This window comes from Lepidochelys kempii, chromosome 8 (assembly GCF_965140285.1).
Source record: "Lepidochelys kempii isolate rLepKem1 chromosome 8, rLepKem1.hap1, whole genome shotgun sequence".
Lineage (NCBI taxonomy): Eukaryota > Metazoa > Chordata > Testudines > Cheloniidae > Lepidochelys > Lepidochelys kempii.
Window position 1 is genome coordinate 69,086,621 of NC_136387.1, and position 14,783 is coordinate 69,101,403.

Genomic DNA, 14,783 nt, shown 5'->3' on the forward strand with positions numbered 1-14,783 from the left:
AATTACTAATAATCTGGCCATGCAATGACTATTATGTAATTTTTATAGCTTCCCCTTGAAATATGTTTTTTATTTTCATTTTTTAACAGATTGCTATGAGAGGGCCACCTGGCCCCATGGGACTCACTGGAAGACCAGGTCCTGTGGTATGTTAAACAAAACAAGGATAAAACACTGAATACACAAGAATTAAAAATGCATGGTCCAAATTCCTGCCTCACTTACATCAGTGCAATAAAAGTGATTTGACTGGGGACTTCATTGGTATAATTAAGGCCAGAATTTGAGTCCATATTCTTTTCCTGGGTCCTAAGTTCAGCCTGTAAGCTAATTTAATGTTTTGTCTGTATGGATAGAGTACACTTTAAAACTTGTGAATGTCTTATATAACTAAATAAGCCTGTGCAGTTAGATAACTGCACCTTTCAGTATTCAGGGTGTTTACTATGGAAAATATTAGGAACTGAAAGGAAATGCTGCAGAATAATCTTACCTGTTTATCGTAGGTAAAGTAAGTCAGTACTGTAAATTGGCACAACTCCCATTGACTTCTAAGAGAGTTGTGTCTATTTACTTCAGGGCTGAATTTGGTTCACAGACTAATATTGAATGATTTTGAAGGATATTATTGTCACTGTGGTTATAAAAATATTCTGAGTTCAGTACCCAGTCTGCAGCAAACAAAAGGGACAGCTTTTTAACAGCAAGCATATCAAATAGCTTTTAGGTCACCATTACATTTGCTACTGTGATCTCTACACAACATTTTAAAAGGATAGCATGTGTGATAACAGTGGAGAATCAGGTAGGAGGCTCTGCGCTTTGTAAATCACCTGACCAATCTTGTAATTATAATTTCCTCTTTTAGGCAATGGGTACATTGTAGACTCAAATAATTCACAAAATGCTGTAATTTAGCATTTATCATGTTTCAAAAAGCCATTTAAATATAGCAACAACAATATAAAATAACTGCTGGAACTAAGATTATAGGCTTTGTAGAAAACAAGTCTTTTCTAAAATTATCTCAGGTGATTATATTTATCCTCTTCGATCCAGACAGTAGGGTTTTTCTCTAGACTAAGTATAGCATCCATATTTGGAAGGATTCACTGAGTTTGGAAAGCAGTATTTAGTCTGTTTTGTTGGCATGGCTAAATTGGCAAATATTTTGCCTGTTTTGTGATTATGATGATCGCTAACTGCTGTATTTTATCAATGTGTTTTGCAAAACAATGGATGAACTGCAGCACAAAGAGAAAGTTTAACTCTCATAATGACACAAAACAAACATCTTGTTGTAAAATATATACAAAAGCATGCTTACCATTATTTAATAGCAAAGCAGATTATTAATGTAGAACAGGTATCCATGAAACATTCCTGAGGTGGTATAATTGTAACATCAGGAGTACAAACACTCTTCCTCCATCTTTTTTGGCCCCTCATTGCCTTTATGTGCTACCTCAGAAACGGCTCATTGTTGAGTGGTAACATTGTGACGTCATGGTTAAGTCACTTCCCCTGCTCCATCTTTCTACCTCCTTTTTCCCCCTACTGTCATCATCTCCCTTCCTAATTCATAGCTCACTGGATGAAATATTCATCAGCAGGTAGGAGGGGTAAATGGACAACCACATTTTATCTGTCTTCTATCGAATCCACAGACCAGGCTCTTAACCCTATTACTGCTGCCATGTATTGTTCTAGTAGCACAGAGTAGCCAAAAAGCTGTCTTAACTGTACCCCCTCTGGATTCCTTTTGTGAATGGGAAATCCCTTGGGGTGGCTTGGTAGCCTGTGGCCCCAGCATCATGTAGCTGTGAAGGACCCTTTCCTCACCAAGTTATGCTGAACCCCAAAAGGCCAGTCCCAAGGATTGGCACTTTCTGTCTATCTAGGTAAAACTGAGTGGTTTCAGCTGAGTCTCAGTTAATAAAAATAAACAAACAAATAAATAAACAATTTCAGCTACAATCACTGGGCTTTAATTGTAACTTTGAAACAGATACACAAGGGAAAATTCTTCAGTGGCATAACTCTCCCAGAGTCAATAGCATTGACATTGTCTGTCAGCAGAGAGCTTGACCCGCAGACTTTTGGTTGATCACAGTTTGGAAAATTTCATTACATTTATAATAAATCAGAATAAATTGGTGCAAGGTAACAAACCAATGGATACCCTATTTCCACTGGTGTAAATCAAGAGACAAGAAGATCGCATTCATTACATACTATCATTACCATTATATAACTGTGGTAACACTGAATCCATTTGTAAAGAATGGTGCAATATTGCTAGTGTATAGTTCTGTTTACTGATAGTCCTGGCTACATACCACCAACAGTTTACATATTAGAAGCATTGGTGGCTCTTTGTATGGGAAGGCTAGGGAATGAACCACATTAATAGCTATTTTGCCATCAAGCCACCAGGAGGCTCTAGAAATCCAGCTCTTCTGATCTGGCAAAATGTTAGGCCAAGGTTTCCAGAAGTGACTAGTAATTTTGGTTGCCTCAGATTTTAGATATCTCACCTTGAAATATCTGAAAAAGGACCTAATTTACAAACATTGCTGAGCACCTGTCCTCTGAAAGATCAGGCCCCTTGAACAATTCTCAAGTTGAACAATTCAAAAACAAGGCTCCCAAAATCACTAGTCATTTCTGGAAGTCTTGACCTTAATCTGTCATGTATTTTGCTAATTTAATTTTGAGAACACCAATTAAATACATTAAGAATCATATTAAATGTATTATTAAAAATCACTTTTCTTAGCATAGCAGAGTTGTAGTTACATTAAGTGTTAGCATTCACAGTGTTAAAGTAGATTATTTATCCTTTTTTTGTCTGAGGTCGTTTCCACTGATTGTGCAAATGTAAAACCGTTTAAAAACTAGGTTGGTACAGAGAAACCTGTGCTAACAGTCATCTGCTGACTATGGTCACCTGTCCTAGTGGGAAGCAACAACTCAGGTCTGGTTCTTGCCTCACTTAGGGCTTGAACCACTGACTTCAGTTGGCACTAGATCAGGACCTTAGAGCAATTTCTCTTCATTTCAGTAGGAGAATCAGACCCCCAGTCTCAGCAAAGTTTGTATAATATTAAGTACACAATATTTGGTGCCAACTATTCAGTCAGAAATGCAGCAATCCTTTGCGCTTCTTAGTAGGCTTCATTCTATTTGTATACTCTGTTGGTTACTCTTTTTGAATTATGTTGGTATGTTTTTCAGTGGAACAAATATTAATGGAAAAGGCAAAGAGATTGTGAAAAACGTTAGGCCAGATCCTAGCTACTCTGATTTACTCCAGCTGAGGATCTGGTCTAGTACTGTTTTTAAGACCCAGAATAATATTATGAGATAGAATACACTCCTTGCTTATTATTTACTCTGAAATGTTGTGTCTCTATCTGTCTGATGCTATAACAGTGTAGAAATATAGTTATTCAGATTTGTCACAGGTCATTGTAATCAATGGAAAGGCTCTTATTGACTTCAGTGAGGTTTGGATCAGGCAGTCAGATTGTGCTTTATTTCTACAGTTGCACAAGGGTGCCGAAAATCCACTTTCAGGACTTCCTGTCTCCTCCTTGATGCAGGAAGCAGACATGTTTTAATCATTCATGTTCTCACTGAGCTGATATTTACCTGGCAAACATTAATATAGAACACAGTGGACAATGCCTGGTCCAATTTAATTCGATGGATTTTTAACATTTACTTTGATGAGACCAGTATTTGGCCCCAAGTTTGCCAGACTTTTACAAAATGATCTTTCAGGTACTGTAATCGCATAGGATGGTTTCATAATAGCTAAGGAAAAAGTGTTTCTTTTCTGTAATTAATTTCTAGAAATAGCTAACAGTTTATCCTGTTAAAGTTTAGCTGGATAATTAAACTCACTGTATTTTGCACTTGTTACATAGGGCGGGCCTGGCTCACCAGGTATTAAAGGAGAAAGCGGCGACCCAGGTCCCCAGGTACAATACAACATCCTTTCATTTTTCAGTATATTACCTTTTCATGCTTTGCAGCATACAAAAATACATTCCCATTTGCAGCATATGGAAATAGCATCCCTCTATTGGAGAGCAATCAGTTATGTGCTTTTTACATATAATTGAAGGTGAATAGCTTTTCATGTACAATGCTGCAGCAAATGAAACAGTTACCTAGATTGTTCATTTTAAAATGTGAAAGTAACAAGCTGCCCTTCTGTAAAGAGGACCAATTATCACATGTAGAGTGTCATCTCTTGAAAACTAGTTTTAAAATTGGTGCTGGAAGCTCTTTGCTCTGCTCTGTACTGTACATGCTCATAAGTACCATTAGCATCAATGTCTGCAGTCATATGACCTTGGGCTGTGATATGATCAAATCTCATAAACTGAGCAGGGTTTAACTTGACTAGTAATTAAACAGGAAATTTCCAAGAAAAACTTTGACACTGGAAGAGGTGGTGTTGTTGATTCTATGGATGATCCCTTTCCTTCTTAGTAATTACTGCATCAATCTCCCAGCTTGATGTTAGAGAGCACTGGCCAGTTTAAAGCACTGGAATCTTTAAACTTAGACCCAAAACTAAGGTCATAAGCACTTGTGACCAGTTAAGAAACTATGACATTTTTTTTAAAAGTCTGTAGTGCGAACACCTGTCACCTGGCCAAATGCCAACTTGGGTACACATATTTAATCATGTATTAAGTAACTATCCTAGAATCCACCTTGGCACTAGTACAGAAGTAAAACATTACAAATAGCTGATTAGTCTTTCATTTTTTCTGCCTACATTTCCAGTGTGGTCCCTTGTTAGTTTGGGTTTTTTTTCTATTTCTTCTTGTGGTCAGGTGAAGCTGTCCACCAGCTTGGACAGTCAGCCATGTCCTGGACTGATATGACTGGGTCCTTTGCCCCCTCCAGTACTTCAAGTTCACAGCACTCCCTTAACCTCAGGGAGACCACAGGGCCAGCCTGCCCCATTGCAGCCTTCTACTGCTGCTAAGGAAACTGTTAGTTTCTCCTAGCCCTCCTCCTCCCCTTCCAGAGCTAGGTCCCCACTTATGTCTTCCAACTGGGAATCAGAGCCAGTCATTAGCTGCTGCTTACCTGGTTCCCAACACATGTCTGCTGGGCTTCTCCTTAGATCAGGGTTTGCTACTCCCTGGCTCTGCAGGCCCTTAAAGGGTCAGACCATCCTGCTGCATTGCCCTAAATTATTGGGTACTGCTTCTGAGGCCTTTTTCAGCTGACATTTCCACCCAAGGTGCATATTGGTTTTGGACAAGAGTGCTCCCTTAGAAACACCTAGAACTGCCCTCACGAGAATCACATGTGCATGTGAAAGCAGAATGAGGTGTGCAGTCTGTGAAATACTTTGGAATCTCTCTGGATAAAATGTGCTGTGTAAATATAAGTTCTCATTAAATATAGGTGAATTTAATTTTAACGTGGCTAAAACAAGATTTGTAAACCATGGCACTGAGATTTTCAAAGAAATTTGGATTTCACGGGATTTGGATGCTCAGTTTTCATCACAAATTAATAGGAAGTGGGGACTCCCTTAGATAGCTTTGAAAAATCACAGTCTTGGTATTCAACACCATATTCCTAAGTTGTTGTTTAGCTGAGATGTTTGGCAGTTTTGTTTAGCTAGCTGTTCTAGCTTTTTGTTGCCACATATAGTATGATTTTAAAGATTGTTTTGTTTACATTCAGGGTCCTCGAGGTATTCAAGGTTCCATTGGTCCAAGTGGGAAACCTGGCAAAAGAGTGAGTAACATATATCTGGTAAAAAAATTAAATTGAAATCCAAATGAATTAACGCTTTCTCTTTACTCTGGATGTCAGTTGTTGGCATCTTCAAATGTTTGTATTCTTTTCAGGGTCGTCCAGGAGCTGATGGCGCTAGAGGAATGCCAGGAGAACCTGGTTCAAAGGTATGAGATCTGAGGTCATATTTCAGTCATGGTATGGATGATGCACATTTTAAATAGGCATTAATCTGCCCTCCACCACACTGAAAATGTAAAAACAATGTAGAAAGCTATTCTGCAATGAAAATATTGATGCTTCAGACAACCAGATAAGAGGCAAAAGTTGAGCATGAATCATCCATTTAAAAATATGGTAATTCATGGTAATGGACAGCCGTGTAACGTTTAAGTAATTTGATTCTTTGGGCTTGAGTCTGATCTCACTTAGGCTGCTTTTTTTTGCATTGGTGTAACTGTATTTTCTACAGCAGAGCTACTTCTGATTTATATCAGTATAATGTGTGACTAGAGTCAAGCCCTTTGTCTTGATGTTAAATTTATAATGGCATAATTACAGTGGAGTGTAAAATCTGGTGCACAACGGCTTCCTCTGCTTTGATGCGCACAGGGCCAAATTCTGATGTTCAGATGTATGTGCTCAACTCCAAATGACTTGCTGAGATGTGCACATGTGTCCATGGGTAGAATTTAGCCCACAGTGAGCTGGTGTAATTTACTAAGAATATTACAAAGTGTAATAGTCATTTCTAAGTCTCTATTTTTTTCTTTCCTAGGGTGATAGAGGGTTTGATGGTCTTCCTGGTCTACCTGGTGATAAAGGTCACAGGGTAAGATCAACATGAATGTTTATATGAAAGCTTATAAAAATGTAGTAGTAGTAACATCACCTCATTTTAAAAAATAACATAGGACTGTGGAGAGAGTTAAGTCAGAGAACATGTCAGAATTTCATGTTGCAATATAGTGTCAGAATTGTATTTTTACAAGCATATCATGTAAAGACTTCAGTAATGTGAATTTATAGTTAACGATCCACATACATATTTTTTATTTAAATATATTTCCAGAATTTGGGCTAGATTCTCAATGGGTGTAAATTGAAGTAGTTTCCTTAAAGTCAATGCTGATTTACTTCAGCTGCCGAATGGGTTGAAGTTGATTATTAGAAGAAAGTTGCAATATACTAGTGTACAAGTTCTACACTGAGGATGTACGTATCCTATGACCAGTGTGGTCATGGGGCTCATTTCCATGATGTTTCAACAGGCAGGTTTTTTGCCCGTGGCACCTTCTCTTCTCCGGGACCTCTCATTGCAGATGGGGAATTGAGATCACACAAAAAGTCTGTGGCACAGCAGTGAATTGAAGCCGGGTCTCCCTTCCACTAGGGCAGTGCCACAACAACAGGCCATCCTTTTCCCCTTGCTTTGAGGATACACAGAATTTAACAGCTCTGAACACAGAGTAATGCAGAAAGTTTTGCAATTGTTTGTTTGTGTTCATGGAAAACAACATCCTTGACTTGCAATTTTTTTTAAACACCATTAAAAAGGCTTTCTCAAACAAAGTAGCAATCAAGAATACCTACAATGCTAAACTCTATTGCTTATTGACAAAGACTGACCCCTGGTCTACACTAGGACTTTAGATCGAATTTAGCAGCGTTAAATCGATGTAAACCTGCACCCGTCCACATGTTGAAGCCCTTTTTTTTGACTTAAAGGGCTCTTAAAATCGATTTCCTTACTCCACCCCTGACAAGTGGATTAGCGCTTAAATCGGCCTTGCCGGGTCAAATTTGGGGTACTGTGGACACAATTTGACGGTATTGGCCTCCGGGAGCTATCCCAGAGTGCTTCATTGTGACTGCTCTGGACAGCACTCTCAACTCAGATGCACTGGCCAGGTAGATAGGAAAAGAACAGCGAACTCTGGAATCTCATTTCCTCAAGAAAAAAGGCGCGAAACGATTGTCTTCTGCTGCTTTCACGGAGGGAGGGAAGGAGGGAACGGGGGCCTGACGATATGTACCCAGAACCACCCGAGACAATGTTTTAGCCCCATCAGGCATTGGGATCTCAACCCAGAATTCCAATGGGCAGCGGAGACTGCGGGAACTGTGGGATAGCTACCCACAGTGCAACACTCTGGAAGTCAACGCTTGCCTCGGTATTGTGGAAGCACTCCGCCAAGTTAATACACTTAATGCACTTAGAGCATTTTCTGCAGGGACACACACACTCGAATATATAAAACCGATTTCTAAAAAAAACGACTTCTATAAATTTGACCTCATTTCGTAGTGTAGACATACCCTTACTCAATCCAAACACTTCAAATATCAACATTCCAGAACTTGGAGAAAGACCAGATCTGAGAGCTAAATCTGGTTGTGTCTGGCCCTGTATAGCAGTTGTGGTGGAAGAAGTCATCGTCTTGGTATGCATCCCTATTGCAAGCGCTAGTCACAGCTGCACTTCCCTGTGCTCTCCTGAATGCGGTTCTCTTGCTAGTTCTCTCGTAAGTCTTAGCCACCACAGAAGGAACAAGAATAAGGCAGGATAATGATTCCACCCTCTTCGTGGGTGGAGCTAGCGAACCACGGATGGAAATATATGCTGCAATTTTCGAAGGGCTTGTGCAGTAGCTACACTTCCCAGGAACTCGGGGAGACATTGAATACTCCACATATGCCTACAGTGTAGTGTGTTGTAGTAGTATTGGAAGTTGTTCTCCTCAGTCCTGTTTGTACTTTTAGTACAATTCACAATTCTCTCAATCATTTTTCATCAATTCCTTTCTTCCTAGAGAATAAAAACAAGCAGCTCTTTGCCGATTTGAAATGTTGGTTGATCGGTAGGTGGCCAGTAGAGGGTGCCAGACATTAAGATCTAGTCCTGTGATACTAATTAGATCTACCCACAGGCCAATTTGAGAATATAATATCAAGAAGTGGGCCATTTGCGCAGAGGCTGACAAAATAATAATAATAAAAACCTTTCAGCTGCCAATCAATAAAGACCTTGACTGCAACATAAGTATTAGTGTTTCTGTCTTTTAACAAAGTTTATAAATCAACATTATTACCTGTGTTTGTGGCAATCTCTAATGGGACAGGTGATATCAACGATCTCTGGCAAGCTTTGTGGAGACAGGTTTATAGGAGGTCAGGGCAAGGCATATGCACTGGTAAAGATGCTCATCTGTCAGATGATTGCGGTGTTGGTTTTTTATAATGTTCATGGTAGAAAACCTAGATTCACAGAGGTACATTGATCCGAATATCGTTAAGAGATGGCTAGATTATGGCTATTCTGAAACTGGTCAGCATATTGAGTCAGAAATCACAAAGTCCCATTTCTCTGAATTTTTGTCTTCAAGATATCTGAGCTCTGGAGCTTAACAATTTCTAATTTAAAGGCACCTTCATCAATTGAATCAAGAACATTCTTGGCTTCAGCAGGGCAGAGTTCATCAGTAGGGACAAAAAACGGACCACAAACAAATAAAAGCAAATTCTTTGGAATTTTAAAATTCTCAAATCACATTTTAAAATTTTTGATGAATAGGAATTCCTGCATCAATTTCATCGATAGCAACTACACACAGTGTGGTGAAGTGCAACATCTTTCCTGTTAAGTTTGTCTGAAAGATTTCAAGGTTCCTCTGAAAGGCACACATTTTTCCAAACAGATCCCTGAGACTGCTTGCACACCCTTGGAGCTGCAAATTAGGGAATTCAAGTTACCGGTTTTATCACACAGAAAATCTACCTGTGACATAGAGGGGACTTCATTTATAAATTCCAGGAACTCATGAGCTATGTTGGTCTTGTAGTTTGAAAGAAAATCTATTATTTCTTTTGGAAGCGCACAATCTCTCTCTATCCTATTTAATCAGCGAACGTATTATGCTGCAACAGGTCACTGTATTTGGCTGAAACATCTTGTAAAAGAGTTTTAAAAAATGAAGTTGCAAGGTAGAAGCTGAATGTATCTTGTTAGCCAATCTCCTCACAATACCCATTGTTTTTCTTAAGTCCCCTGACAATTAACCGCACAAGACAGTCTGGTGAATGATGCGATGAAGTGTATTTAATGAAGGATTTATCGCTGCCAAATGTGAAGCAAAGCCCTTCTCTTTCTCTGTCATAGAGGGACCTCTGTCTGTAACAAGCAAGTTTACTTTCTACAGATCTAAACCAATTTTTTCAAAAAAGCCTTTAACTTTTCAAAAATTATCTCTCCTGTTGCATAGGTTTCTAATGGTAGTAAGCACAAAAATTCTTCCTTGAACATTTAACCATCATAAAATCTAACGAACAGTGATAACTGGGCAGTGTCACTTAAATTGCTTGATTCGTCCACTGCAAGAGACATGCTGGCATTTTTAAAATCAGAAACCAGTGTTAACAAATAAACCTCCTAAATTACCTCCAATCTTTGCACTGTTGTGGAATCAGACAGGAGAACTTGCTTCACACGGTTCACAATGTCATCTTTTATTTCTGGCAAAAAGCTCCTTCAGCATTTCCAATGTGCTCTCCTTCACAAGCTCGGCATCCAGGACAGGCTTTTTCTTTTTTTAGCTATTACCAACGTTTTCGAAGAGAAGTAGCAGTTGCTTTTTCCTCTACAGTCGCTGATGGTGTGAGAATGACATTTGAAGTGTGCTACAAAGACGTCAGAGTTTTCAGTTGTTTCACGTCTTGCAAAACTGCCAGGAGGATAGGCCGTATTGAAGTTACCAAGCTTTGATTCAATGTGATGCCTCATGTTGATGATCTCACAGATAGAGACAGTGGTTTGGAATATTAAACGCAAAGGTTTTGCGTTTATATGAGGTGGCGTAATAAATAGAAAATCCGCTGACCAGTTTGGGTTGAAACCTCAGTTTTTGCTATCAACTTGGCAACATTTACTCCCACCTGCCTTCATTTTTGGCTCAATTTCCATCACTAATGGAAAAAAAAGGTTGGCGTCTGAGTTCAGTCGTAGCTGTTGCTATCTCAAGAACGTAAGATCCAGTAAGCAGGGCTTCCTTTGTGCCTGGACTTACTGGGGCTGAGCCCCAGCACCTCTAGGCTTGGCAGTTCATAGCTCTGGCACCTCTGGACTCCCCGGCCAGCAACCGCTACTCTCCAGCTGTCCAGCTCGGAAGGCAGCACTGCCACCAGCAGCAATATGGAAGCCAGGGTGACATGATATGGTGTATGGCCATCCTTACTTCTGTGCTGCTGCTGGTGGCTCTGCCTTCGGAGCTGGGGGCCCAGCCAGCAGTCGCCACTATCTGGCCACTCAGCCATTGCTTAATTTGTGCCGGGGCTTGCTGAGGCTCAGCCCTGGCATTTCTTTCATCACAAATGAAGCACCGCCAGTAAGTTACTAAGGAAGGCATAGGCATAGGCATAGGCAGTGCATCACTGTTTGTGAATTTAATTATAAACATTGTTTCAAGGTGAGCTGGTGGGCCACATAGGAAGCCTTGGCGGGCCACATTTGCCCCCCGGCCACCTACTGAGTATCACTGATCTAATCACTGTGCATATCTCATGTATCCTCTGAAGACTGAGTAACCCTTCCAGAGTTGACTTAGGGTGGAGATTTATGTCTGCTTTCTAATATGGCATAGCAGAGCTGGCAAACTTTGAGACATTTAATTGTATGGTGAAAGAAACCTTTTTTGTTCTTATTCAGAAATATAGATAGCGAATTCATATTTTTTAAACAAATAAAGAAAGCCTTTTCAAGTCTTCCATCCCATTGCTTGGGAATCACTATAATACTTATATTAAAATGGGAGTCCTCTAAATATTTAGAAAGTATGACAAATCTGAAAGCAGTCCTATTCAAAGCCAAAGCAGATAGCTGCAGCCCTTCAGATTCATGTGTAGTGAGAGGACATAATGCAAGGAGCTGTTTGCATAAACATTCATAGAATCATAGAATATCAGGGTTGGAAGGGACCTCAGGAGGTCATCTAGTCCAACCCCCTGCTCAAAGCAGGACCAATCCCCAACTAAATCATCCCAGCCAGGGCTTTGTCAAGCCTGCCCTTAAAAACTTCTAAGGAAGGAGATTCCACCACCTCCCTAGGTAACGCATTCTAGTGTTTCACCACCCTCCTAGTGAAAAAGTTTTTCCTAACATCCAACCTAAACCTCCCCCACTGCAACTTGAGACCATTACTCCTTGTTCTGTCATCTGCTACCACTGAGAACAGTCTAGATCCATCCTCTTTGGAACCCCCTTTCAGGTAGTTGAAAGCAGCTTCAAATTCCCCCTCATTCTTCTCTTCCGCAGACTAAACAATCCCAGTTCCCTCAGCCTCTCCCCATAAGTCATGTGTTCCAGTCCCCTAATCATGTTTGTGGCCTTCTGCTGGACTCTTTCCAATTTATCCACATCCTTCTTGTAGTGTGGGGCCCAAAACTGGACACAGTACTCCAGATGAGGCCTCACCAATGTTGAATAGACGGGAACGATCACGTCCCTCGATCTGCTCGCTATGCCCCTACTTATACATCCCAAAATGCATTGGCCTTCTTGGCAACAAGGGCACACTGCTGACTCATATCCAGCTTCTCGTCCACTGTCACCCCTAGGTCCTTTTGTGCCAAACTGCTGCCTAGCCACTCGGTCCCTAGTCTGTAGTGGTGCATGGGATTCTTCCGTCCTAAGTGCAGGACTCTGCACTTGCCCTTGTTGAACCTCATCAGATTTCTTTTGGCCCAATCCTCTAATTTGTCTAGGACCCTCTGTATCCTATCCCTACCTTTCAGCGTATCTACCTCTCCTCCCAGTTTAGTGTCACCTCTGTATTCCCTGTAATAAAAAAAACACAGAGTGGAAAAAGAGAAATAAATCCTTTTCTACTGTAGTTATATTTTATCTGCAAGAATACTGATGTTGTTTTTAAAAAAAAAAACACCAACCTTTAGCATATTCTTTTTAGGAATAAATGTCACTTAACACATAGGAAGCTGCATTCTGTCTGCACCAGCAAATGTTTTTGAACAATGTTAAGGCATAGCAGCATGTAGAATGTAACTCAGCTTGAGGCAACAAAGGTGCAGTTAATAGAACCTCACTATCTCTCTTAATGACCCCACAATCACAATGAACAGTAGGGCAGTGGAATAAATACCTGCCATCCCTTATACAAGAGTAAATAAGCAATCACCTAAACCTCCCCAGCAGCACTCTGAAGGAGAAAAGGAATGGAGACACTCAAGAGTCATTCCATATAACTCTTCTAGGATTCACAGCTGTGGTCAGCACCTTGGAGACACTGCTAAAGCTAGAAGAATCAGCATGAACACTTGATTTTTATTCAGTCCTATAAGGAGATCACTGATTAAAAATCCCCTCTCCAAAAAGAGCTCAATCATTTGTGTTTAAGCTATGTAGCACACTAGCCTTCTTTAAAAATGAGAAAAGAAAAATAAATCCTAACTACATCAGTCCAAAATCCGCTGAGGCTTTGTGTACATAGGCCTGAGAAGCCCCAGTGTGGCCGTTCTTATGGCAGAACCCAGCCTTACATGCAGTAATGATGATATGATTACTGAACATTTCTGAAATGTTAATCCCTCCTCACATTAATCTGATAACAGATTTTGGATCCACCTCTAAACGAAAACTTCTGCCAAGTAACATGTAGATTTGTACCTGTTTGCTATTACAGTGAAGATGTTCTGATATACTATTATGCAGCTAAGGTGGTATTTCATTTTCCCATCTCTTGTTGTTTGAAGCCAGAGTTGTAACCTGCATTATTTTAATATGGCTTTCTTAATTCTATAGGGAGATCGTGGCCCACAAGGACCTCCTGGTTCACCCGGTGAAGATGGAACAAGAGTATGTTACTAGTAACTTCAGCTCGCTAATACATACAACAACATCTAAAGAAAGTCCTCCCAGAAGAGGAATATTTTGGTGATGTATACTCTTCACGCTAAACCTTCTATTCCTTTTAATAATGACAGGGAGAAGATGGAGAGGTTGGACCCAGAGGTCTCCCAGGTGAAGCTGTAAGTAAAGCTTTTTTACTGTTCTATTTCTGGTATGCAAGCTGACTGTTTTGCAGAACAAAATCGCTCTAAGATTTTCATTCATTTCTACTAAGCTTTTCCCAGAGGGAAAAAAATGGCAGTTCTGTATGGAGAGTAAACAATGGGCTAAATTCTTCTGGGGTGTAACTCCACTAACATGACTGGAATTATTCATGGATGAATTCAGTCCACGGTACACAACTTCCAAATCACTGGACCTGATCCATATCTCATTCACTCTGGTGTAACTGCACTGACTTCAGTGGACATACTCCTGATTTACATGAGCACAGTGAGGTCACAGTCCGCCTATTGACACCTCTAGGGATATTTCACAACAGTCTGTTTTTAGTGAATATTTGGCTGCAAAATTTCACCCAAATTCCCCCCCTTGCCCACACTGCTTCTCTTTATTGTATATTTCACAATTGTTACATGTCCAAGAATTCCACTGATATCAGTAGGAATTCCACTGGTGCTGTGACTGCAGAACAGAGATCTGCCGTGCAGGCAAGAGATCCGGGGCCTGGCTCAGAAAAGATAATTTTATCCTAAATATCTGACATATGGCCCTTCCAGATACAAAGTGGGTGTAAAATGCTACTGAGTCAGAATGATAGTAATTTGCATCCTCTTCACACATAATGAAACAGAGAGGAGAACGAGGCCTGCCTACTTCAGCCACAGGGTCTGATGACACAAATAATGAAAAACAAAATGCAGTTACTCTGTAGAAAGTTAAAAATACCACTAGGGAACAAATTTTGCTCCCCCTCCTCAGAAGAATGGTCCCATTGATTTCAGTGGAATTGCTTGTGGGAGCAGGTCTGCCCTTCTGCTTGTGGAAGAGTTTCCATTTGTTTATTATACAGAGAAAGACTACAAATGAGTAATTTTCAGCTATCTAGCAGAGATTTTACTACCAAGAAAGGTAGCACTTTCCACAGCAA

At 40.2% G+C, this 14,783-nt stretch overlaps 1 protein-coding gene across 1 annotated transcript in view; it reads left to right on the forward strand.

Moving 5' to 3' along the window:
- The window catches only part of COL11A1 (collagen type XI alpha 1 chain), a 233,551-nt gene that overhangs the window by 87,379 nt on the left and 131,389 nt on the right, over nucleotides 1-14,783 (forward strand). Inside the window, exons 14-20 of the mRNA XM_073356872.2 lie at nucleotides 90-146; nucleotides 3,933-3,986; nucleotides 5,722-5,775; nucleotides 5,889-5,942; nucleotides 6,554-6,607; nucleotides 13,586-13,639; nucleotides 13,768-13,812. Of these exons, the coding sequence (XP_073212973.1) occupies nucleotides 90-146; nucleotides 3,933-3,986; nucleotides 5,722-5,775; nucleotides 5,889-5,942; nucleotides 6,554-6,607; nucleotides 13,586-13,639; nucleotides 13,768-13,812 (372 nt within the window). The remainder of the gene's footprint in view (nucleotides 1-89; nucleotides 147-3,932; nucleotides 3,987-5,721; nucleotides 5,776-5,888; nucleotides 5,943-6,553; nucleotides 6,608-13,585; nucleotides 13,640-13,767; nucleotides 13,813-14,783) is intronic.